Source organism: Cololabis saira, chromosome 15 (genome assembly GCF_033807715.1).
Source record: "Cololabis saira isolate AMF1-May2022 chromosome 15, fColSai1.1, whole genome shotgun sequence".
NCBI classification, from domain to species: Eukaryota; Metazoa; Chordata; class Actinopteri; order Beloniformes; family Belonidae; genus Cololabis; species Cololabis saira.
The window spans coordinates 24,397,477-24,424,811 of record NC_084601.1 but is presented as its reverse complement, the minus strand read 5'-3'; the positions used below and the strand labels follow the sequence as shown (position 1 = coordinate 24,424,811).

Here is a 27,335-nt window from a genome sequence, read left to right as displayed (position 1 = left end):
CTATTGTGACAAATTCTTTCCCCTGTTTTTTGCGTTTGTTTTTTTTTTCAGATGTACAGTGGGCATGTTGCTACAGCAGAGCGGTGCTTGTGACTGTCTGCCCCCTTTTTCTTTTTAAAAGTTGGCAAAAAATTAATAAAAAATTGTTAACAAAAAAAAGAAAATATAATAACAATAAAATGTCAGTTTTTTTTAAATTCTGACTTTATAAACTTAAAATGTTATCAAAACAGTGCCCCCCCACCCGCCCCCCCTCCCCCCCACCGTGTGCACACCCATATACAAAATCTGACAATTTTGACAAATAACCATAATTAAATATGAATTTTGATTTATAAATGCTCATATTAACATAGAAAACCTGGATTACAACACATACGGATCATAACTTTGTAATTCTATAAAAGTACAAGTCACTATAGGTGACAGCTCATGTTATTTCTCCATAAATACTTAATACTGAAGCTGACCTTACAGCTCATGACACGTCTAGTGGCTATCAGGGCTCGATGCAACATTATGATCTGTATATAGACAGAAACCACTCTGTAAAGAGAAATAAAAGCTTTCTGATTAAATTGAGCTGTATTTGTCAACTATAATTGTCATTTTTTGACCAAAACAAAGCACCGTTTGGCCACATATCTCGAAGACAGCCCCATACGGCAGTACCGTGCTACAACATGCAGACGTAGACCCTCTGCCTGTCAGGCAACACTGAGGTCACAGTGACAAGTGTGCTGCTGGTACCCAAACACATTATTGTTGAAAGCTGCTGGTTTTATAACACTGTGTCCTGCGGATGAGAGGAACACGGAACATCTGCTCTCGCATCGGATTTGTTTCTTCCTCTGCTGGATGATCCGGGTGAGTTTTTCAGCCTCTCAGAGAACATTTGTTGACATTTTCCACATTTCCAGGCGCCTTTTGTTTCATCCTGACAGAAAAATCACACCTCTGAATGGAAGGTCTGATGATGAAGCAATGGTTTACACCGATATGAATGAGGAAATATATGCTGGCCTTAAATCTATGCAAACAAAGACATTGTATAGTGTTTCTGAAAAGCGGAAAATATTTCTGTGCTAGTGAGAGATCATCATCTATGTCCCCTCATAAAGCCTGGCTTGTGCTGCAGTTTTGGATGCAGTGCAAGCGTATCGCCTGATTTTCCAGGACCATGGACACATCACTGTCTGAAAACAAGAGCAGAATTTTCTGCTAAAAGAAGGAAAGGATCTGCACGGGAAAAATATTCACCTGTGGTTTTACACAGGGCTGGTTCTAGCTTTCTGAGGGTCCCGGGCAAGATTCTGTTTAGAGGCCCCCCACCTTTTAAAACTCCACTGAGGCGGTAGAATTCAAAACCTCTAGAGATGCAATTATCTGTTATTCTGCAAGAATAAAACGGGCTAAATTTGTGTGTGTGTGTGGGCGGGGGGGGGGGGGGGGGGGGGACAAAAAAAATTATTAAAATAATCTGAGTTCATACACTTAGAAAATTGGACAGGAAAGGATAGAAAAAAAGAGACAATTAATCTGGTCCAGATTTAACAGGTACTCCAGACCCATCCTGTCTTTGTGTTGGGGATTAGTAGCTGAGTTATCAATAAAGTTACAGCTGTTGTGGTTTATTTAAAAATGCTTTTTTGCTTGTATGGATACTGCTCTTCCAAATGGTCCTTTGAAACTAGAAGCATCTAATAAAGTAATTGGATTGATTTACACACATCATCGTAGCACAAACTAACCACCAACAGGATCCTCTTCTGCTAAGCTAAAATCAAATAGACTTCTAGTGTTCTTAATAGATCTCATTGGGTTGCTGATACAATTAAAGGTGTTTTTTCTCTAGGATTTTATCAGGAAGCATAATAGTAAGCATTTGTGTAAACAGTAAAATCCGGCTGTATCATGGCTAGATTAGCGTCAAACATATAGCTGTTACTGGGTAAAGAGGTGGTTATGTTGCAATATGTCAAGAGAAATTGTGTCTGAGACAAAGACCTGGTTTCTCTGGGTGTCAAAAATCTAAATTTTGTGTTTATTAGATATAAGAGTATTCTGTATAAGGTGTTTACAGGAGTTGCTTTTCCGATATTTATTACATATTATGGGTTTAAGTGTTTAGGTTAGACTTTTATTACTGGTTCCTGCAGAATATTCTGGTATAGAGGGGATCGTGGTCCACTTGGTGACCAGTTTCTGAAGCTGCAGAAGAAGCCCAAACCATCATGCTTCCACCACCGTGCTAAACAGTGGATATGAGATGTTTCTGCTTTCTCCTACATGGTGCTGGACCGTTACACCAAACTCTCACTTTGGTCTCATCTATCCATTTCAGTTCATTTTTAATCTAGCTTTATTTATACAGCAACAAATCACAACAAATGCCATCTCCAGGTAGGGCAAGAATACAATTCAGCCCAAGTAATACTAAGCCATTAAAAAAAAAAAAAAGCTTAGTTAAGGAAACAAACAGATCCCCTCAAAACTTTTCATCAATACAATCCCCTGTCCTGAGCAAGCACCAAGCGACTGTGGAAAGAAAAAAAAACTCCCCTTTAACAGGAAGACCCTTCTGGGAAAACCAGACTCAGGAAGGACGAGCATCTGCCTCAACTGGTTGGGGTTTTAGAGGAGAGGAAAGAGGTGAGAACAACAAAAACAGCAGATCAGGAACACCTGCTAGGAAGAACACGGTTAATAACAACAACAGCAGTGTCAGCTGGAGTAGAAGAGGACAGAATGCATCATGGGAGCCCCCCCGGCAGGCTATAGCAAAGATACTCTATACAGAAGATCACGCATTACCGTTTCTGACAATGGTATGAAATGGTATACACTTCCTGTCTCCTAAGTGGGCGTGGTCGCCCCTCTCCCCACATCGTTTTGGAAGTGTTGTGAACGATATGACAGCAGCTAATATTAATAGCTAATTTATTACTTACCTGTCTGCATCCTTTGGAAAAGAAAAGACTGACAACTGCTTGTTCCTGTTATTACAGTCAATTGCCGCACAAAGCTTAGGCATTTTTAACACTAACGCTTTACTGATGGACTATTATCTGTTCATGTCAAAACAATACAACATACAACACTAGATACAGTACAACTTTAAAATTTGCGCCTTATTTTGCTGCTCGTTTTTTTTTATCTGCTACCTTAATGCTACCTGATATCAACCCAGTACAAGATCATCAGATCAGTCTAATATTCTTTTTTTCCCTTCCAAAAAGACTTCAATAATAACATTAACAGTATTATTAAGCAAAGAAGCAAGTTTTATTTTAGTTTAAAATTTCAGTTTATCCGATTGGAAAACGACGTTGGCAGTTCTGCCGTGACCGACGACTCTGAATCTCTGAATCAGCACCAGAGAGGAGAGCTATAGCCAAAACTCACAAGAGTGTGTTGCTCAGACAGAGACAGATCTCAAACAAAGTTCATTTTCTCCTAATCTGTCGGTCTGAAAATTTCCATTTTGGTGTCAGAATGTTCAGAAGGTTTGTGGCTTTTGAAAAATGGGTCCCATATTTACTTAGGTTACTATGGGGCGAAGGAATTGGTAATAATCTGTGCTCACGTTCACTTTTCCCATAGGACTCAATAGACTCAGGACCTGCTGTTAGTCTCCTAAAGGGCAGTGGGGAAACCCACGTGACACGGATACAGGAAACTGAACCGTAGTGGGGTGTCTCGTTTCAAATAAAACGTCTCTGGCTATAGGCCTGTAGGAGGATAAGTAAGGGATGTTGCAGGACACCCGAGCCATCCCTAACTATAAGCTTTAAACAGGAAGGTTCTAAGCTTAATGTTAAAGGTAAAGAGGATCTGCTTCCCAAACTCAAACTGGCAGCTGGTTCTGGAGGAGAGGAACCTGAAAACTGAAGGTTCCACCAAAATATGCAACTATGAGCTCTTTGAGGTTTGGCAAAGCTTGGTCATGAATGTATGTGGGGACGTCCAGAGGACATTGCTCCAGAAGTCTGCCCCTTTGTTCAGATGCAGTTTTATGAATCTCAGTTGTGCTTCCAGGTGAGGTTTTCTTCTGGAAAACTGTCTAAACGAACTATGCTGCTTCAGTCTTCTCCTAAATGTGTTGTCATGGACTACGTTTACATGCAGTCAAAATTCGGGTTATTGCTAATATTCCGGTTACTGAAACATTCGGAATATTCCGTTTCCATGCGTGAGCAAACAGGGTTATCCCTGTATACATGGTAATTAATCATTTGGGATATCTGGATCAAACCAGCGACGCACAGAAAACAAATTCATATTCCGTTTGATCGGGATATTCCGTTTGGCGTTTACATGACCGAATATTCAGGTTTTTAATAGGAGTAACCCAGGGGTAATATTCCGGTTTTTAAAAACCGGAATATGAGCAAATTTAGGTTATTCAAAGGGGTTATTGGTGTTTACATGGCCGTGCAAATTCGGGTTATTGCCAATATTCGGGTTTTAAAAGGGTTATTGAGTGCATGTAAACGCAGTCATGGACTTTAATGTTGAACATACTCAATGAGGCCTGCCGGCTCTGTGATGGATTTTTTTTCCTAACTTTTGATGTTAACTAATGCTATTTAGCATTCATTCTGATCAAATGTGTCCATCCTTTCATTGTTTACCTCAGTTGCCACAAACTAGTTATTTTAGCTGAACTTAGCTCATGCTAGCCTGTGGTGCTAACTACCGGTTTTCTTCTATTTTTTTTTTCAATTTTATTTTTGTTTGGAATCACATGTCAACAATACATACATCTTTAACGCATAGTTACTTGTTTCAACACAGTGCTCCAATTTGTTTTTTCCATTCACAAAACATGTTATAACAGAACACATGAACATGGGGTGTTTTCTATTATAGTAATAGAAGAAAATAGATACTCAAACAAATCTTGTTTAAAAGAGGTAAGACAAAAGAAAATTAAACAAAAGCAGGGCGTTTCAGGGAAATATAAATTTTCCATTGCTCCCAGATGTCTTTGAATTTAGATTGCTGCAGCGTCATTGAGAAAGTAATTCTTTCCGTCACAAATATATCATAAATTATATTATACCGTTCATCTATAGATGGGATGTCTTCTATTTGACTGCATTGCACAGTCTGCCATAATATTCATTTACTGGAATGTTTCTTTTAAAATGCTTTTATAACCCTTTCCATGTTGCAAATGTTCTTCTAAGACATTAGTGATGTTGTTCCCTCTTGCTATTATGTTAATAATGTTGTTGTTAATGTTGTGATGCCTCCTTCTGACCATTTAACTTACAGATGTACAGGTTTTTATGGACTGATTTCTGTTCCTACTGTAAGTTTTTTTTCTGAGGGCTCACAATAGTTAAAGGGTAATAAAAAATTTACACTTCTAAATAATTCACATTTTCTTTTCAACCGCAGCAGGTTAGAGACCTTTTCTTTTTGTGTCTGGAAGGAAATATAAAAATAAAATACTCCAGCCTGCAGACAAAAAATTTTTTTTGTTTTTTTAAAAATATATATTAGTGTTTGATAAAAGCGTTAACATTGTTTTTTTATACTTATATTTATATATATTAGTGTGGTATTTCTACAGCTTCAAATGAATGGCTGATAAAAATAGATAAACGCAGCAAGGTTCCAGTGGCAGAAATTCCAGTATTTTTCTCATGATGATTTTATCAACTTCATTGTTTCATTGTATCCGTTGAATAAATCTAGATGACCTGCTTTATATCCAGATTATATGAATATGTAGAACTGTGACGAGGCCGCTAGCACGGTACAGTCAGCATACGTTTAGCATATCTGATTTACTAGCCTGCTAGCTACGATTTAGTGGAGCAGAACCAGTCTAGACAAACAGGTGAACTCCTCCAATAGTCTACTGAAGAAAACTGTAACTACATTCTTGTGAAAGAGCACAGAAAATGGAGAGCAGAAGAAGCAGCATCACAAAAATAACCTAAGGCCACAGTAGCTAACCTTTTAAACATTTAAGTTAATGGTTTAAGCAAGCTCACTTTTTCTACTGGCAGGTTTCTTCATTTACACTCATTTAGGCATCGTTAGTTCAACTTTAACTCCAAAGTTGAATCAGTGTAGTAAACATTGTCTGATTTGTGGGCACATGGCTTCCAAAAATGCTAGTGCAGCGCCATATACAGGTAGTTAGCTAAACAACTAGAATATTATGGAACTGTGAAAACAGCTTATGTGCTAGCACCAGGCTAGCGATCCTCCTGAACTGAGATCAGCTGAGTCTGAAACGGCACCCTAACTACTAGTCCACTAGTCTGCTGCCGCGTCATAGGGATTTGTTTGCTAAAGGAACTGTCAGAGTCTACTGAGGTGTTTTGTTGGCGCTGTTCCCTGCGTCATCGCTGTTAACCAGATAAAACATAACTGATCACCGCCACCGCCTTCATCATTACTGTAAAGACTACAACCATTATTATAACTAATATGAAGACTCTCTCCAGCTAATCCCACAATCTAGTTTGTGAAGAATCAGTAAAATAAGGTGTATGATCATGTTGTCATTTAGCTTGTTTGATACATATTTTGTTTGAAGACAAGTTTTTTTTATAAAAAACATTAACATGGAGCTGTTTTTTTTTCTTACTTGAGCACAGTATGATGGTCTGGATGGTTGACTAGTGACCATTGGTTGCACACTGCTTTTCATTGCATTGTGGGATACACTGAATGCAATTAACACAACGTGACTCCTTAACAAAACATGAGCAGAATGAATGACTACATTTACATGCAGTCAATAAACCTTTTCTAACTGGAATATTAGCAATAACCCGGTTACGCACGGCCATGTAAACACCAATAACCCCTTTGAATATTGCTCATATTCCGGTTTTTAAAAACCCGAAAATGACCCCTGGGTTACTCCTTTTCTAACCCGAATATTTGGTCATGTATTCGCCTAACGGGATATCCCCATCAAAAAGAGCAGGAATTTGTTTTCTGCGCATGTTCTTTTCGCAAGGAATCTTGATTCTTTTGAGTCCAGGAAGTTCTTATAAACATGGAGGAACGCAAGACCAGGAGGAGACTAATCACTTCATAAATGTAATGAAAGACATGAACATTTTGGCATTTGTAGACAGTAGAAAGTACCGGGATAGCCAGATTTACAAAAAGGTGAGCGAAAAGATGCGCAAACAGGATTTGTACGAACGCCAGACCAGATCAAACCCCGCTGGAAGATGCTTGACTGGAAGACGTCAAAAACACGCTGGTTTTTGTTGTTGTTTTGGATTTGGATACAGGAAGAAGAAGCGGAAATGGCGGGAATTGCGTCATGACGTTCTCAGTGCGTCGCTGGTTTGATGGCGATATCCAAAATGATTACAATTACCATGTATACAGGGATAACCCTGTTTGCTCACGCATGTATACAGATTATTCCGAATGTTTCAGTAACCGGAATATTGACCTTAACCTGAATTTTGACTGCATGTAAACGTAGTCATGCGCTGCGTCTGAAATCTCATACTTCCACCCTAATGAGTATGCAAAATGAGTGTGCGAGATTTCTTAGTGCGTCCGAAACATTAGAACGTACTCAATAGTGTGCTCTATCCATACTCATTCCAGAGAATTTTTTTAATGTGGATTGATGGACACTAGCCGAGCAGAAACTTCCCACAATGCAATGCAGTGGCGTTTGGTTGCTAAGTGATACGTATATGTCATAAGTATAATATTAAGTATAATAATATTATTATATAATATCAATATTATAATATTCGTATTTAATAATATTATATAATGTAATCTTGTTTGGGCCAGAATAAACGGGAAAGAGCAGAGCGCTGCTACCGCTGCTGTGACAGGTTACCATGGTAACAACCCCACCCTCCCTACGGCAGGAAGTGCCGTGTGCGCTCTTAATAGTACGTCCGAATTAATGCACACTACTGATATTTACTCAAAAGTGTGCCAAATTTAAGTATACGTTTTAGTATATACTTTTAAGTATGGCATTTCGGATGCACCCAATGTGTGTGTAAACTGTTCAAAGAGTGACATTTAAGCATAAACCAGCATTCATGAAAATAGTAGTTCCAAACCTTTTGTAGCTATGATCAAATGCACTCCTGCCTGTGACCACACGCAGCGCTTGTGTAAGTAAGGAGAGCACCTACACAAGAATTCATGATTTATGAGGGTCCTGCCAGTTTGTGATTGATTGGCATTTCTGAACGTTCACGTGTTTTTTCAATCCAATCACAATTTGTAAATCACAATAGGTCAATAGTGAGGATGCAATTTACCTGTAAATCTACTCACAAATTTACAATCGTTTCAGGAATGAAGCCCACTCTGTATTTGTCGAACTATAATATGATAAATGGGCCACATTGAAGCTACAAAGCAGTGGAAATGTCAGTAGAGAAAGCCATACAATCTATCAATGCAGCAGAAAATGACATCTTAGTGACAATTTGTCTTAAAATCAAGATCAAAATTACCAGATGTGTCATTAATATAAATCCTGGAAGCAGTATGCTGAATTCAACATGTGTTTTTTGGGGGCAGTAGAGCTCATTAGCAGCAGGTGACCTATCCTCACAGATGTTTTGCTCTGACTCATTTTTGTCTGTTTGTGGCATTTTTCCATCTCCTGGGTCAGATTCATCTGGGTCAGGTCGATTTATAGTTTGGAGTTTGAATGTGGAGTTTCCGCCGGCATGGTGGCCTCTGGGGAGGGAGGGGCAGCCCGCTCCGTCCAGACTCCACATCTGCACACAGCGGCCTCTAATCTCACACAGTGCCAGATTAATTTTAAAGCCGCTTTTAGTGCTTAACCTCGCGGTGTGCACTCTGATATCAGCTATCACAGCCACAACTCCAGACAGATGTATATATGTGTACTTCTGTTTGTCACAAATGTGTTTCAGTTAGAAACCATTAAGCACAGGTCTCCAAGCTTGAAATATACAAACGAAAATCAGAAATAGGTGAAACGATGTGGAAATGTTTAATGGTTTTCATGTTTTCTTTCTTTGTTTTCCAGTTAACCATTTTCTGGTCTGAAAGTCATCACAAAAAAATTGGGGATATTTAGTCCTGGTAAAAAGTTTTAATAACTATATTTTAAATATGGGATGTTATCAGGTGATCGTAATAGGAATTTGGTACAAAAAATGAAGAGTCTTTGAGCATAGACAGAGGAATTTTTAGCTAGCCACCCCACCCTAGCCCAGTTAGTTCATATTAGAAAACCAAATAGCAGACTTTTTCTTTAGGATTAAGAAACTCTGAATTCAAACCAACTCTGATGTCTGGTATAGTGAGAAGGTCAGAGTCTCCCAGGGACTCCAGAGCAGCCAGTTAAGGTGGTTCATCTGGTTAGGATGCCTCTTTGACTTCTGCCTGTGAGCTGTCCTGAACATGTCCAACCAGGGGAAAGCCCTGAGACAGACCCTGGATGTAGAGGGAAAATATAGCTCTCCTGGGAATACTTTGGTATCCTCCTGAAAGAACAGGAAATTGTGGATGTGGGGAGGGAGGTCTGGGCCTTTCTACTTAGGCTGCTGCCACCCGTGACCCGTGAAATAGAATTAATTGAAGTTAATTGATGGATGGATGGATGGATGGACAGATGGACTGATGGATAAATGGATGGATGGAGTGACAGATGGAATATCTCTGAAGGCAAATTGCCTAAAGTATACATTATGAAATGTTAAAGGTATAGTCTGTAATCGTATTCAAAAACATTTATTGTTATACTGGGTGAAATGGTCCTTCCATCCTGAGAGTAGCCAGTGAATAATGTGTTCAGAAAAAGGAAAGAAAAAAATCTGACCTCTCTGACAGCTTTAATCCTGTAAAAACTCCAATCTGTTTTTTGCGCACCGAATGGCACGGATTGGTCAGAGGACCAGAGGATTGGCAGGGGGGAAAGAACCAATCAGATGCCTTCATTTTAAGTCCCGCCCAGGCCCCCCCTCTGTCCCATGCGCTCACTCATCACGTCGAATGTAACGGCTCGCCCTGCTAAAAAGGCTAAAAAAAGAAAGCCAGAGTGCGATTCTGCAGCGCAGGTTGTCCGCTACTGGGGGTCTGCCACGGACCGTGGGGTCCGTGGGGGTGGAGGCGTCTCCATCCTGGCGAGGGCGGAGAGCGCCGGTGCGGGTGGCGGTGCGCTGCGGTGCCCTGCAGGCTCTGGAGCCACGGCTACGGCGTAGGCTACAGCGTACCTGACGTCCCAGCACCGGCGCTCTCGGTGAGGGCCGGTGCGGGTGGTGGTGCGCTGCGGTGCTGTGCTCAGGAGCCACGGCTATGGCGTAGGGTACGCGGCGACGCGCACCATTCTGCGTTGGTGTAACGCGGAACCATAAATCAGCCTTCAGTGTGTGCTCTGTGCGCTGTTCTGAACGTCTCTGTTTCTCATTTTGCTGGGACATCGGGTCCCTCCGCCGAGACACAACTTTTGCGGTATGCGTTCATTGTTGTGTCTAAAAATGATGCGCAGTGCCCACCCAATCAGAAACGGTACAGATATTTTGTGATATTTTTTTATTTTTTATATTTAAAAAAATAAAATTATAAAAAAATAAAGGATCCCCATAACTTTGATTGGGTGGGCAGGACGCACGTTTGGGTGGGCACAGCCCACCCCTGCCCCCCCCTAAAACCGGCCTCGCTTACAGGTGAATGAGACATGGGGTAGTTTTGTTGAAAATGTTTTGTCCAAAATGTCCTGGAAAACTCGACTCCTGCAAATGCGCGTTCCCCAAAGTTTGTTGGGGCGTGGCTTTGGACGGAGCGCTGACGGGAGGGGAAGGAGGGGGTAGGGCTTAGAGGAGGTGCCACTTTCAAATCTTGCTAGCTCTCCAACATTACTGACTATACCTTTAATATACTTCCTTGTGTAAAACACTACAGAAAAATTGTATATTAATCTTTGGAGGGAGTATAGAAAGGAGGTGTGAAGGACAAGGGAGAAAGTCTTAGCTAGATATCCATGATGTCCAAACCGCAATTCATCAACAGCCAATAGAATCACATGGACAAGGGTTACTGTGGAAACCTTTCACAACACTTCCGTACAAAGCGTGATTCATTTATGACAATTTAAATGTCACAGTGTAAACAAATAAGATCTATATCAGGGATAAGCCATCACACTGTGCAAACATAATTTACACTAACTGAGGATTGCCCCAAGGCTCTGTATGAGGACCTCTGTTTCTTTTATTTTACATGTTTCTACTCAGTTTCATTTTGTGATAAATAATACAAAAGTCAGTTTAAATGCAGATGACACTGATTTATGTTCTCAATTAGTATTCCAGATGCTTTTTGGGTAGAAATGGGCACTGTGTGTGAATTTCATCACTTCTTCATTAATTTAATTAGTATTATCCATCTTTTTCTGATTTGCAGTTGTACATTAGGATGTATTTTATTCTCCTTAAATGCCACATACTACGTATAATATTAATATGTAGTTGAGCTAATATTTCCCTCAATAAAATAGGTTGCTGCTAATTGGCTATATTGTAGCCTGCTCTTCAAAATTATATCAAAGTGCAGTATAAATATGATCGTTCCACATTAGAGTCAAAAGCTTCATGGTAGCTGTATATTTATAGTGTATCAGAGCTACTGTATTAATCTTGAACTCTTCATTGGGGGTGTTTTTCATGGCAGGAAAGTGTCAACTTAAGATTTTATCCTGTTATAGACTGGAAGGTGGAAGCAACAACAAGCACAACATATGATGTGATAAAACTCCCAGCTACAAACTGCTGTTGTGGACCATCTGCTCATCTGCTGTGTTTAGTTCTCCTTCCACACTCCGAAGCTCACCTGGAACCCAAATAGCGATTTTTTCTCTCCCTGTCAGCATTCATGTGGCAATGCCAATGTCTACTCAGCACTAAGGCTTCCTGCTGCTTCCTCTGCTGTTGTATCTTTAAACTCTTAAACTGTCAGCAAACCTGTGAATCCCACTGAGAGGAACAACCTTTTTTAACATCTCTCCCTGCATAGTAGTAGCTTATAAAGATTGAGGAATGTAGGCTAGAATGATGAAGTACACATTCAAACCTCAAATAAGAAGCTGGGATGACACTTAAAATGCAAATAATGACTTTTAAATTGACTCTTATTACAGTTTAAACCCTTAGTTAACAAATTAAAAAGTAAAAAAAACACTAAAATAAACCTAAGAAAATACAAATATATACAAATATAAAAGAATACGGACTCTGCTGTGTTTTTAAGATGATAAAATCCTGTCTTTGTCTTTCAGAGTCAAAAAGAACGTCCAGATTTCTCACTTAGAAGATTTAAAAGGTTGCAGTTTTGTTCAAATGATCTCTCTCTTGTTTTCAGGACTGATAATTAAGACTTCAGTTTTGTCCCAGTTAAGGTGTAAGTTATCTGCCATCCATGACTTAATCTCTAAAATACATACTTAATAATACTTCATGTAAATAAAATACAACAGAACTTTAATAAACAAATAGCTGATTGCTTACTTTGGTAATGTTACTAGCTACATGTTGGATTATGAAAAAGGAGTGAGTGAAGTTCCTTCAACGTTCAGAGTAGGGAGTCCAACCTTAAGGAGCATTAAAAAACTCTTACTGAAACTTGAGAGTACAAATATTGGTTGGTTCATGGCAATTGTTTGGTGAGCTGTGAAGCCGCCATGGACAAAATTTACCAAACTTTGGCATGAATCCAGAGTGTTGTATTGACATGCAGTTATCAAGGTCAGTTAAGTTTGGATTATTACACCAGAGGATACTGGCTAAAGAATATCACGGATATCACGCACACAAGTTGTAAATGTGAACAGATTGTTCAATAAAGATTCTCTCATCAACTTTTCATTGTGAGGTGAGGTATTGCAAATTGTGACCACACGCAGCGCTCATGCACAAACGTGTGAAAATCAAAGAAAGTACCTCAAACTATTTTGTTCCTTTCAAATGTATATATTTTTTTTAAATGGCAGGGAACTAACATAACTACTGTAACTAAGAAAGTACCAGAACTGGTGGGTTTGATTTAGTTTTGAGTTCAAGTCAAAGTATATCTTTGAATAAACTTGTATTTTCCATATGACCCCAAGTTTTTCAGATTTGGCTGTAAAAACCATTTTTGTTACTGTTTGTTGCTAATTAAAGTCTCTCTGTCACTGTTGACAACTTGTGATAGTTGTTGTTGATCTGTATTCAGCTGGGCACCCTCACTGTTGTAAAAAATGCATCCCTGGAGGAAACTGATCATGAAAACAGCAGACCAAGTCACATGCACTTCCACTGGGACTTGATACTAACTGGAGACAAAAGAACTAAAAACAAACCAAAGTTTCATCGTTTAGGTTGGGAGAAATTTCTATTTAACAAAGTCTGATGTGATGAAAGTATTTCTAGAAACGTCATCCCATTTCTATTTTTATGTCCTCTGAATGGTTGAAGTTATTTTTGGTGCTCTTGACAGTGAAATTATTAATAATGGTCTATTACTCAAGCTATGCCGTGAACCTCATTTAGCTCCACTCAACCACCAATGTATAAGCTGTTGTAGCACAATGTGGCTCCAAAATGTAAATAATGCCAGATAATTCTAAAAGAGGTTGGGGCATACATGAAAATTGAACAGAATCTCATAATGCCAATCTCATAAACATATATTTTATTCACAGTGAAGCAATGAAAACAAGGAAATTTAGCATTTCAAGGAAAAAGAAATGCAAAGGTGCTTCGAGGCCGAGTATTAACTGTTTTTATACCAGCACTGCATTACATCATTACCCATTATAATTTTTCTAAGACAAAGCCAATTATGAATTATGAGATATTAAAAATCTTCATGTTTTACAATATTCTTAAACTGATTCACCATTTAAGTCATTTAAGTTTTTCTCAGACTGGTGAAACTTTGTCCTTCTTTACCGCTAAAAGAGACATCCTATTGCCATTTTTAACAAAAAAATGCCATCAGTCAAATATTGGACTTTTTTTTTTTTTATGTTTTGATACAAAGCTTTGGTTTTGGAGAGGAAAAAGTAAAAACATGGCCAACACACGGCCAACGTTCCGGGGGCCGACCTCGGGACTGGGCAGACCGGCGAGACAGCTCGGGGGGACGACCCCGAGGCCTGGGTCTTGGCGTGGGACCTGGACGACTTGGCGTGGGGCTTGGCAGGGGAACTTGACTTGACGGGGGAACCTTGACTTGACGGGCGACCTTGACTTGACGGGGGAACCTTGACTTGACGGGGAACCCAGGATACGAGGCGCTGGCTGCGGGGGGTCCGGGACCATCACCGGAGCTGATGCGACCGGGACCACCGCCGACGATGCACCCAAGACCACCGCCGGAACAGCGGCTAACTGGGGCTGGCGTTGACGCCGTCGCTCCAGAGCCTGGATGCTCCGGGGCCCACCTAGAGCCAGGCATGTTCCCCAGAAGGGAGACTCCTCCTCGAACCACCTCCTATTTCTCCACCTCCCGGCAGAGAAACATCCAGAGGGAAATCCACTCTCCCGCTGGTTCCATTTTTGGTCGGTCCGTTCCGTCACGTCACGTCTGGTGTATGGTGTGGACCCAAACGCAGGAGAGCAGGAGGCAGGAGTTGCAAAAACCAAGAATTTATTCCAGAAAACCAAAAACAAAGCGCTGCTTGGCAGGATCAAAAGAAACTAAACAGGGATCAAAAAACTTGAGGCAGGAAAAACGTTCCAGGAAACATGGAGGACAAAACAGTACGGACCGACAGGGAACAAGGGAATGGCAAGACCAGATATACACAGGGGATAACGAGACACGACGAGACACAGGTGCAGACAATCAGGGCAGATGGGACACAGGCGGGGCAAAACAGAAACTGAAAGGCTGGGGGGAATGTCAAACCCTGACACCCAGTTGTGGAAGCTCTGCTCGTCTCCCTCTTTTCAGGAGTTGACCAGTCCCAAACTAAATTAATCCAAATGTATTTTTTTAATTTATTATTTTAATATTTTAACTTAGTTTATGCTAACTTACAATGCTAACTAACTACATCCGTTCTGATAAATCATACGTAAACTAAAATAGCTAGCTCTTGGTAACTTACGTGCTGACATGTGAAATCAGGATGTTTGGTCAGATTTGATCAGTGTGAATGTAAGGTAACTGTAGTTAGCATCTTAGGTTAGCATGAGCCAAACTAAACTAAAGTTGATAGATTTGATCTCTTTCACAAATGGACTGTTGCAGCTCCAGGTCAACAAGATATTTAAAATATTAAGCTGTCGATTGGTTTCCTTACTTGGTATTTCTTTGCAGGTGTTGCCATGACCACAGACGAGGTGGAGAGTCACCAGAACAAGCCAAAGCAGCAGGAGGAAGCCGGCCAGGACGCCTCCCCCGAAGATGAGCAGCTCCAGCCTCGCAACCGAAACTCGGCCGGCCGCGGCCTCACACGCCTCTTTTCCTCCTTCCTGAAAAGACGTTCACAGTGTGACAGTGAGGGAGGAGACCGGGTCAAGGACGATGAGGAAGAAGCCAAAGCCCCCATCGCTGACCCAGAGCCTGAACTGAGAATAGAGGGAGAGGTGGCCCTGGACCAGCACTCAGTCAGCAGTGCAGACGCTCAGGTTAGCCAATGTCTGGGTCTCTGGGGGGGGAGATGTCACTCCTGGGTTTGGCATCATGTCAGGGAAGGACACTGAATGCACTGTTGGGAGGTTAATTACTAGGCTTATCCATGCATCCATCCATCCATCCGTCCGTCCATCCATCCATCCATCCATCCATCCATCCATCCATCCATCCATCCATCCATCCATCCATCCATCCATCCATCCATCCATCCATCCATCCATCCATCCATCCATCCACCTCTGTTTACCTGAGGTCAACTTGCAGTTGAAACATAGAGATCCAGACCTCCCTCTCTGCAGCTACTTCCTCCAACTCTTCTGGGGGAATGCCAAGGCATTTCTAAGCCAGTCATGAGATATAATCTGTCCAGTTTCTAGCATCTTCCTGGTTGGAACATGGCCAAAACGCCTGTCCAGTGAAGCTTCCACGAGGCATCCTTATCAGATGCCTGGATTACCTTCACTAACTCCTTCTGATTGGGAGGGAGACTACAGCTACTCTGCAGAGGAAACTCATTTCAGCCACTTGTATTATTGATCTCTTTATTGTGCTCTCTGTCCACAACTCATAATCACATGTGAGGGTAGGAATATCAAATTGACTGGTAAACAGAGTCTCTTAAACTCCTCCACTTGAGGGGGCACCTCCTCCCAAAACTTGCTATTTGATGAACCCAAGAGAAGCAACATTATCTAGAACAGGGGTCGGCAACCCAAAATGTTGAAAGAGCCGTATTGAACCAAAAACACAAAAAACAAATATGTCTGGAGCCGCAAAAAATCTTGTATAAAAGTCTTGTATAAAAAAAAAGTCAAAATGTTGAGAAAAAAAGTCGAAATTTGGAGAAAAAAGTCAAAATGTCAAGAAAAAAGTCGAAATGTCGAGATTAATTTTAAAGTACAATCTTGAGAAAAAAGTCGAAATGTCGAGAAAAAAGTCAAAATGTTGAGAAAAAAGTTGAAATGTCAAGAAAAAAATCAAAATGTCGAGAAAAAAGTCGAAATGTCGAGATTAAAAAGGAAAGGAAAAAGGAAGAAAAGAAGAGAAAAAAGGAAAAAAAAGAAGAAAAAAGAAAAAAAAGAAGAAAAAAGAAAAAAAAGAAGAAAAAAAGGTCAAACATTTTTGAAAAAGCTCCAGGAGCCACTAGGGCGGCGCTAAAGAGCCGCATGCGGCTCTGGAGCCGCGGGTTGCCGACCCCCGATCTAGAATAAGCAGAGATGAAATCCTGAGGCTCTCAAACTGACCAATTACATACTTATCACTAAATAGAAATATGGAAAATATCAAGAATCACTTGTTAGAGACAAAAAGTCACTGAGCTACTTGAAGAACAACAATGAACACTTCACTTTCTACAGCCAAACTCTGAATTCAGTCTTACCTGTATAATCTTTTTATTAGAGTTTTTTTGAAGAATAATATTTAGACAGGCTTTGCAAATTGCAAAATGCAATTCCTTTCAATAAGAACTATTTTGGGTTGGTTTCAAGCGTCAACCATATAACTTCCGGATTGAGTCTCACGAGGATTCGTTACAGTTCCTCGACTGGCTACTAGAGACTGGCTGCAAAAGCGATTCAATCTCCACCGACTCTAATGTTAAAATGTCCAACATTAGAGCAGAAATAAACATATTTACAGCCTGGTTTTGGTTTCAATCCTTTGATTTCACATCCATGACAACTCCGAGGGGGGTGAATGTTTGTGTACCATGCCAGAAAAGTTTATATAAAGCGTTACATTTCTTTTTAATATGATTGATGATTCATAGTGATTGATAGTCAGCTTAGCCATTGGCTAGATGCAACGTCCATTTTTAAATTTCACCATTGAGGAAAAAAAAAAAAAGGAACGACAAAATTAGCTTCAAAATCAGTCTTCAGAAAACATTTGACCTAATGGTTCATCCATTGTTTTGTCTGTGGGTATACTGGGTGACTCAGCAATTTGATTGATTGACACCTCTATAGCGTTCCACAAATAGACAACACCTCAGACATTGTCCAAACAGAATGAAGATTAAATCTCGTGGAATTTTTACAGGAATCTGATTAAAGTCTGAATACAGAGTTGGGCTGTAGACAGTGAAGATGTTTTTTTCTTGTTGTTGTTTAAATGCTATCTCAGTAATTTTGTGTCACAGAGTCAACATCTTACACCGTTACAATTTGTGGAGCCTTTGCTGGTTTATGGATAACAGACTACTGTTTGTGGGCGGTAGCAGTGGGTCGCTACTGCTACTTTAACTTAACCTACATACATTTAAACTGCTTCCCAGACAGTCTATTTAATTTTAAGCACACTAATGTAAGTTTTAGTAAAACTACCAAAGGACAAATTATTTACAGATATTATTAGAGTACAGCATTGTCATCAACACGACTCTTTCAGGCTCTGCAGGCGGAGAAGAAACAAGCAGAAGAGAAAGCTGGGAAGGACAACAACAGTGAGAAGGAAGAGGAGGCTGCTCTGGAAAAGGATGAGGAAAAAGAGGAGTCTGGTCCTGAAGGAGAAGATAAAGAGGAGAAGGAGAAGACTGCAGAGGAGGCCAAAGAGTCCAGAGCTCAACGGCGGCTGAAGAACATGCAGATCAAAGTCACTCTGCTGGACGGCACCCTCTACGAGTGTCAGCTGGACGTAAGACATTTTTTTGTTATCGTTTTAGAAAGATGATGAAAATGGTAGAAAAATAATTATTTTTGTGTAAAACTAACAGCAAAACATTTCTGTTTAGAAAAAGTTTACATGTAGTAATTATTTCCATACGGCTGTTCTGCTCCTTAGTTGGAGGAATGGCAATGATAGACCATCATGTAGCCTGGATTCTAGACCTGTTGTTGATAACAGTCTGGATTTTCCTTTTCCGCTTTGGTCTGGAGCACTCAGTGCCCATTTCTCCCAAAACAGATCTAGAATACTAATTAGAACATAGAACATAAACCAGGGTGTCGTCTGCATATAAACTGACATTTGTATTAATCGTTACAAGACAATGATGAGTGGGAGCATGTAGAGTTAAAGCAGCAGAGGTCCTCATACAGAGCCTTTTGGGACTCCTCAGATAGTACAATGTATGTTAGGAGTGTGTGATGCGAGATCCCAGATGCCTCCACGCCCACAGATATTGCATCTCGACAAGGTTACCATAAGGGTTATTGTGTACATAGTAAGGTGTTTTCGGATAACACCTAAAGATTTTTTTTCTTTCTTTATCCTGAGAGAAAAAGACTGCTAGCTATCCAGTTTGTCAGCCCTAGCCAGCACAGTGCATGTGTTTTCTCCGAGATCCAGAGCTTAAGTTCAGATGGCTCAATGAAAATGATACATGTAACACCACAATAAGCATTGAAAAAGTTTCACAACTACCGAACACTGAAATTCCTCCAGATTCATTCAATAGTTTAATGATATTCTGCACTGTAGAATGAGAATTAAACAAATCTCTTCCAGTCTTTCTTTTAGGTATATTGTTTCGAAACATCTCAAAGCAGAGCTCTTCCGTCAATCGTTGCTCCTGAAAGATTCATATTTTCAAAAACTTTTCATTTTCCGCCTTGTCCTCTTGTCTGATTTGACCGAAGGCATGGATAAGTGTTGTGGATCTTCACTCACCTGCAGAGTTTTGTTTTCATAGCCGAGCGATGATGTCAGGTGTGAATCATTTTTAATATTCTTCGTCTTGTCTGTGTCTTAGAAACATGCCAAAGGCCAGGAGCTGTTCATGGGAGTATGTGATCACCTCAACCTACTGGAGAAGGATTACTATGGTCTGGCCATCTGGGAGACTCCCACCATGAAGGTGAGATCAGTTAAAGGAGCTTGAGGCCGGATTGAGGCAGAATTTATGAAAAAAATTTGTGTACGTTTAAAGTTTTCTAGTAATAATGTCAGATGAAGCGTTCCAAACCCAAAAGAATGACCCCTATAGTGTATCTCTCCGTTGCCTTGAACAGGCTGTGTGCTGTAAAATGTGCTGCAATTCCGGGCCCGAATTTCCCGTGCTGGGCTGCGGATGTGACGTCACATGACGCTGCATGCGCGTTCTCCCCGTTCTCCTGTGCCGGCTTCACTGTTGGCTGCAGTACCCCCAACGGCCGTCGTGGTGAAGGGTGGCGCTAGAGAGTCTCATTTCTTAAAAGGAGCCTCAAGCTCCTTTAAGGGAGGCAGCTTCATACTCTTTCTCCCCTGATCTCAGGGTTTTTCGTCTAGGCTGTATTTGGCTAATATTTGGGAAATATATATAGCAACGGGCAGAAGGTTTAGCCTCTGTGCTAAAGGAGTGATCTGTATTTCACGAGTAATCTCTTTCTCTTTTCTCAGACTTGGATGGACCTGACCAAAGAGATCCGTAGGCAGGTTCAAGGTGAGTTGAACTTAACAACATTCACACCCTCAGTTGTCTTTTTCTTTTTGAACATGTGGCTTTCAGGCATTTTCTTATTCCAACACAACTTTATTTTCTTTCCAAAGGTACCGACTATAATTTCACTTTCAATGTGAAATTCTACCCACCAGACCCGGCCCAGCTGTCAGAAGACATAACAAGGTTTGGTGCTACTTCCACTGATTCAGACTTCTGATTCTGGTTTCCCTTTAAATATCTTGAACTTGATGGCAGTAGCTCCTTTAAAAAATGTTGGGACATGGAAACGAAAACCTTTCCTTATATGATCAATAGATATGGAGTAACTGAAGAAATCTCCTGTGCGTTCGGAGAAGGATGAAAATCTGTACTGGATGCCAAACGTTTTGTACAAAAAATGGATGGCAAGATTTGTAAAGTGAAACTCTGAAAAAGTTTTAATTTGAAAAAAGATACGGGATGTAATATCTCTGTTTCAAAACTGGAATGCGTTTAGGCTAATTTAGCTACGTCAATGCAAAATGCAAATCGTGAATTTTAATTCATTAACTGAAGTAAAAATCCACTAAAAACTGGAATCAGACCACATTTTCACCAAAATCATTTGAAACATAAGTTAATTCAGCTAAATGGAAAAAATACTGACTCGGACTGCATTTGAATAATTTAAATGGAAATATATTTGGATTTAGTTGGACTGAATTGAATTTCAATGTACTTCCACTGAATAAGACTAAATTATTCAACTGAAATGAAACGAACTGGACAGGACTTGGTTGAAAGGATTTGGACTATAATTGGATTCCACATGACAATATTTCACTGAACTGAACTGGAAGGGAATTTAATTGAACTGGACCAAATTGGTGGTTTTTAATTAAACATGAGTCTAGATTCTCTGCTTTGCATTAAAGGTCCATGAGATCAGTTTTGTTGTAAAATACTTGTAAAATAATTCATTGAAATCCACAACTGCTCCTATCACAACCCGCTGTTGTAGGTATACACCAACAGCTTGACTGAGCTTTATTTATCTACATCTTTAAGTTCTCTCTGTAGTAAAGCTGCTTCCTGGTTCCTTCTAGGTACTACCTGTGTCTCCAGCTGCGGAAGGACATCCTGCAGGGCCGTCTTCCCTGCTCCTTCGTCACCCTCGCCCTGTTGGGCTCCTACGCCCTGCAGTCGGAGCTGGGCGAGTACGACCCCGAGGTGCACGGCAAGGAGTACGCCAAGCAGATGAAGATGGCCCAAGGTCAGACGAAGGAGCTGGAGGATAAAATGATGGAGCTTCACCAGACGTACAGGTCAGGAGATCTCAGTTCCCCAGAAACACGGCTCCACTTTCTTAATTCATCAGCTAGCTTTCATCAAAGTATAGAAAACAGAAATTAAGCATATTAAGCTCTGGCTTTCCTCCCGTTTCCTGCCAAATAATGCTGTGTTTAAAGTACCAATGGGTCGGCCCAGATCTAAGATTTTGTTGGGTTTCTTCTGGGGTGTCGCACCAGGTCGATGAGTCCGGCCCAGTCAGACATGATGTTCCTGGAGAACGCCAAAAAACTCTCCATGTATGGAGTGGACCTCCACCAGGCAAAGGTGAGTGCCAGAAGGTCCACCAGATACGGACTCATGCTGTTAGACCCAAATCACACAAAGTTGGGATGATGCCAATGAAATACAAAACAACCGATCTGACATTTCCTTCGACTTGGCTGGTTTAGGGGCTATGTGTTATTACTAGGGCAGGGACTTTATCGCGTTAATTACGATTAATTAATTACAGAAAAATAACACAACAAAAAAAAATAACGCATTTAATCGCAATTTACTTTTGCACTCCAAACAGTGCGGAACGTTTCCTATTGCACGAGTTTCCGGTATAAGTTACCCGTAATACTGATGCACAGTACTCAACACGAGAAACGTCAATGGAAACCCAAACCGATGGGAAGTCGTTGCTGGGTTCGGTGGGCGGAAATTTTAGTTTTAAAAAACTACCGAGTGGAAACCTGGACAGTTCTGTGCAAATTGTGCAAGAAAGAATTTGCCTATCACCGGAGCTCTTCCAGTCTCCGCTTGAATATAGCTAACTTGAATTTAAGTTTGTGCCCTGTGGACAATGCAATCATAATCCTATTATTCATATTGCACTTTATATTCACACTCAGTTATCAAAATAAACACAATTTTGTTGTTTAAGCTCATTTATGTGTCAATTCAATGATTCAGTCATATACCAAAATCCATTTAAATTGAAAAATGTTGCTTCTTGTGTCAAATATTGATATGCGATTAATTGCGATTAATTAATTACAAAGCCTCGAATTAATTAGATACATTTTTTTAATCGAGTCCCACCACTAGTTATTACTTCATTTGATTTGGTAATAGACCATTTCCGGCCTGAAACCAATTCTTAAAAGTTAGGATATGTTTAAAAGTAATAGCGGATGATGCGTCTCTGGGGTTGGAGGCATCTGGGATGGATGAAACGGACCATCCAGACTGGTGTCAGCAACAAGTTGCCTTCCCTCGACATTTCTGAGTCGCTCCCTCATCGAAATGGTGAACAGTGTCAGGTATTCTTGTATTTAGGCGTAGTTTGGTGCAGCTGAAGATGTGCTGATGGATGCTGGTGTAAGTTCTCCACACATTCTAGGTGGTCCTTTACCGCTCTTGTTCCAGTTACTCCAAAAGAGATGTGCAGCACTGATTGGGAACGGACTACATGGACTCAAGTAGCCAGAGTTGATCGTCACACCGGCAGGGACTCTTGAGACATTGTTTTCATAGACACCTACTTTAAATTTGTCCTCTTTAGCAGCTCTACCAGCTGTCACTCTTTTTGGAGGGTTTCTGTGGAAATCCGTGTCCTTTCATTCATGAGGTCAGACACCGACGTTGGACGTTGGTCTGGCTCACAACGTCAGTTTCAGTTCTCCCAAAGGAGCCAGATGGGGTTGTTGTCAGGGCCAGTCCAGTTCTTCCACAGCAAACCCCAACCAGGCCTACACCGGTGTTGGAGCTCAGTCGTGTTGGAAGTTCTGAACTCTTCAGCCCAGTGGCGTAGGCAGAAATATTTTTTTGCGACTAAAATGGGTGGGCCATATTATCCCAGAAAAACTTTTAAGCAGAAAACACGACAAACAGACAGATTAAAGGGGGTTCATCAATTCCGGATAAATGGAGGGGTACCGTAGGTTGACCGGGAGAGAATGCTGGTGCCGGCGAGCCAGCGGCAGGACTAACCTCCTCTGGGGCTGAGTGTGAAGAAGTGGGCTGGGTGGACTCAGTCCGAGTTTAGCCATTGTTGTGGTGATAAAGCCGGCTAGCTTGCTGGCTAAAGGCAGCTCAATCTGTCGGAACCAGAGCAATCAATTATGTCCCGAGGCTCCCTACGACTTGTTTCAAAAGTAAATTTTTAATCAGAAGAAATAAATAAAGGCTGAACACAAGTCAACAACAAATCACATTTATATTTATAACTTTTCTCATACAATATTTTAGAATATGTTTATGTGAAACATGTATTTTGATCAAAGTTGGCTGGCAGGGCTGTGAGTAATGTGGGTGGGCCAGTGAGTAATGTGGATGGGCCAGTGCCCCCCACGCCCATTACTGGCTACACACCTGCTTCAGCCATGAAATCATCAGAGCATTGGCATCTTTTAACCTCCACACGCCTCAGCAGTAGCTGATGCCACTCTGATTTTACGTGGTCTTCTGCTTCCTGGCTGTTGCTGTTGTTCCTTAACATTTCCACTTTTTTTTTTTTTTTTTAGATTTTTGTGGCTCTAGTGGCCCTTTATTCAAGTTGCAGACAGGAAGGGGGTAGAGAGAGAGAATGGGGATGACATGCAGCAAAGGTGAACAGGTGAACAAAGGTGATTCGAACCTGCGGCCGCTGCAGGACTGTAGCCTCAGTATATCAGCCGCTTGCTTAACCCACTGTGCCACCGAGCGGCCCAACATTTCCACTTTCTAATAACATGACTTACAGTTGGATGTGGGATATCCAGCAGCGATGAAACTTCAGGAACCCTCTCACAGCGAAGGAAGTCGCTGAGCTCTTCACAACCAAACTATTTGTTTCACAAATGTTTGTGACTTACATTTTTCACAATCATTTTTGACAGTTTCACTTTGTTTTTTTTTTCTGTATGGTGCTTTAAATAGAAAAATTAGCAGTGGATTTGTTGGTAAAGAAAAAAAAAAAGAAAAATCTAATCAAGATAACTTAGGCAGACTTTACAGATGTTTTCAACCTGAAATGTGATTCAAAGTGCTTTACAGCGACGAACTGGAACTTAAAAGGCCATGAATGGTGATAAAACAGCAAACATCAAAATGTTAATAACATGATCAGATTTGAAATGCAGTGATATATTTTTAGAAACACAACTCCAAATTAAGAAGAGGTTTAAAGCAGCCACCCGTACCTCCATCATCTTGAACACCCACCTCAACGGCCGCTGGGGGTGGACTATCCGTGGAAGTACAATTTAACATGCGGACAGAACAAAACGGAGCTAAATATAAAAACAACAGAGCACTCAGATTAACTGGAAGGGTTCACGTTATGTAACGACACGCGATGTGCTGCAGAACCTCATCAGATTAATGTGAACATGATTCCTCCTTGTGATCCTGCGTCAATACAAATGTCTTCAACAATACATTTCCAGTGTAAAATCTGGATTCAAAGACATCTGGTAAGAAGAAAAACAAAACTGGCTTGGGAGGGTTCACCCCAGAAATCAGGTCAATCTGTTTGCATCAGAGCAGGACTGAAGGACAGGTGGATGTTTTTAAAGGCAAGGCTGCCTCCCTGTGGATGTCTGGGGGAACTGCAGCAGCAGAAGGCTCTGGCCATCGGGCTCCTCCACCTGCTCATCAACTACAATACTGACATACTGACCTACGACGGAGTATTAGGGCCAAACTAAGACAAAAAAAAATGGAAATTACGAGAATAAAGTCATAATATAATGAGAATAAAGTCGTAAAATTACGAGAATAAAGTCGTAATGTTGCGAGAATAAAGTCGTAATAGAATAAAGTCGTAATATTACGAGAATAAAGTCGTAATATTACGAGAATAAAGTCGTAAAATTATGAGAATAAAGTCGTAATGTTGCGAGAATAAAGTCGTAATAGAATAAAGTCGTAATATTACGAGAATAAAGTCGTAATATTACGAGAATAAAGTCGTAAAATTACGAGAATAAAGTCGTAACATTACGAGAATAAACTCGTAATGTTGCGAGAATAAAGTCGTAATATTATGAGAATATAATTTATGAGAACTCTAACAGGAAGAGCTTCTTCTCCCTGTGTTAAAATGAGGAATATTGAGCATCTTGTGAAGTTATATTTATATATTTATAATATATTACGACTTTATTCTCGTAATATTATGACTTTATTCTCGTAATTTTACGACTTTATTCTCGTAATATTATGACTTTATTCTCGTAATTTTACGACTATATTCTCGTAATATTACGACTTTATTCTCGTAATGTTACGACTTTATTCTCGTAATATTATGACTTTATTCCTTTTTTTGTTTTTTTGTTTGGCCCTAATACTCCGTCGTACTGACCACACCGACACATCATGGTTTCTATGTTTTAGTAAAGTAACAGCTGAGAAATACATACATGACACATTTTTGCCGGAAGAGTATGAGGGCCATGCAGGAGAAAAAATATTTGAGAGGGGAAGATTTTTTTTTATTGTGCACTTCGAGAAAAAAGTCGAAATGTCGAGAAAAAAGTTGTTAGTTTCTCAGTGCTCTCATGTGTTGTATGACCCGACACGTGTACATGTTAATGAAACTCTTTCTTTGGTTCTGGTTTCACCGTCAGGATCTGGATGGGGTTGACATCATGTTGGGCGTGTGTTCCAGCGGTCTGATGGTTTACAAGGACAAACTGAGGATCAACCGTTTCCCCTGGCCCAAAGTCCTCAAGGTTTCCTACAAGCGCAGCAGCTTCTTCATCAAAATACGGCCGTCTGAGGTAAACCCTGGCTCTTCAACTCTGAATATATGAGAACCAGAACTGCAACCCAAGTTAAGCCTTTCCCAGTAAGACCTAAAGACCATTTCAACAAAAAGAAATCATAACTAGTGACCAACAGCTCTATGCTACAAAACACTTGCCATTTATGGGTTTGAAGCTAAAAATCCAGACTTTAGCAGGATTAAGAGTGATTTATGTTTCCACAAAGGAACAGTGCTGGTGGCCAGGGCCGGCCCAAGCCTTCATGGGGCCCTAAGCAAAAATTAGATTTTGGGTCCCTCTATTACTGCCAATTATACTGATTATTGATCATTCAGACACCCACTATAAACTTATTTCATGTTCTTCCCTGTCATTACAAATACACTTGTAAAACTAGATGTAAGAACTTTTTGTTTTGTTGTAGATTAACAAACTTGCAGAAAAATCTTTCAATTAATATTTTCCAAAGAGCTGCACAGTTGCAGCAGTGTTGTTTCCATCATCCTATCGTCAGCCTGGCATGTTTTTATCCATCTATGGTTTTTAATCTGAAATGGGAGCAAATTCAGCTACAAAAGCGGCCTGTGGTTGATTAACATGTAACATTTAAAGTGATATAGGCTAGTACTAAGTGTGATACTGAGTGTCATCTACAGTGTAGGCCTACTAAAAGAAACAAAATAATCAAATAGATCATTTATAAACCATTTACTGTAAACACGTTATCTACTTTATTTTTTGGGTTTAAATAAACTGCAACAGCAATGTGCCACAACAATTTAAAGTGAAACAACAACAATTAAGTCCAACATCAAAGTACTACAAAAACTAGAACTATAATTAAAATCATTCAACTTAGATAAACAGTACGACGCCAATAGCCTTCAACCTACTCGTCAGATGCGACGTGCCGTCCGTGATGCAGGGTTGAATGAACACATCACCAGTGGAGCTCTGGAGCCGAGTGGCAGTATCTACTCTAGTCTGTTAACATAATATTGTTTATGTAAAAATATTAATTATTATGTTTTTGTACAATAACATACCTTTGATAATGTATCATCATTCACACATAAAAAAATAATGTTATTTTTTATTGTATTTTTTTTTACTCTTGGGGGCCCCTAGTGGTCACGGGGCCCTAAGCAGCCGCTTAGTTTGCTTACTCTCTTCTGTTGGCCATATAAGGCTGCCATTAATACAAGGTCTGATTTGACTTTTGTTGTCTTGATAAATGTTGACTTTCCCTGATTTGACAGTTTACTTTATACATCTGCTTTGAAAATGACAAAGAAAAGCCCGTAGGGAGACACACGTGGAAGCATCTATCAGTGCTGCCATGTGCA

At 40.4% G+C, this 27,335-nt stretch overlaps 1 protein-coding gene across 1 annotated transcript in view; it reads left to right on the top strand.

The window, feature by feature from the left end:
• The first annotated feature begins 751 nt into the window (after positions 1–751).
• The window catches only part of epb41a (erythrocyte membrane protein band 4.1a), a 52,400-nt gene continuing 25,816 nt past the window's right edge, over positions 752–27,335 (top strand). The window contains exons 1-9 of the mRNA XM_061741147.1: positions 752–867; positions 15,301–15,611; positions 18,010–18,255; positions 19,313–19,417; positions 19,939–19,981; positions 20,089–20,164; positions 21,067–21,285; positions 21,490–21,577; positions 25,852–26,004. Of these exons, the coding sequence (XP_061597131.1) occupies positions 15,309–15,611; positions 18,010–18,255; positions 19,313–19,417; positions 19,939–19,981; positions 20,089–20,164; positions 21,067–21,285; positions 21,490–21,577; positions 25,852–26,004 (1,233 nt within the window). The 5' untranslated portion in view covers positions 752–867; positions 15,301–15,308. The remainder of the gene's footprint in view (positions 868–15,300; positions 15,612–18,009; positions 18,256–19,312; positions 19,418–19,938; positions 19,982–20,088; positions 20,165–21,066; positions 21,286–21,489; positions 21,578–25,851; positions 26,005–27,335) is intronic.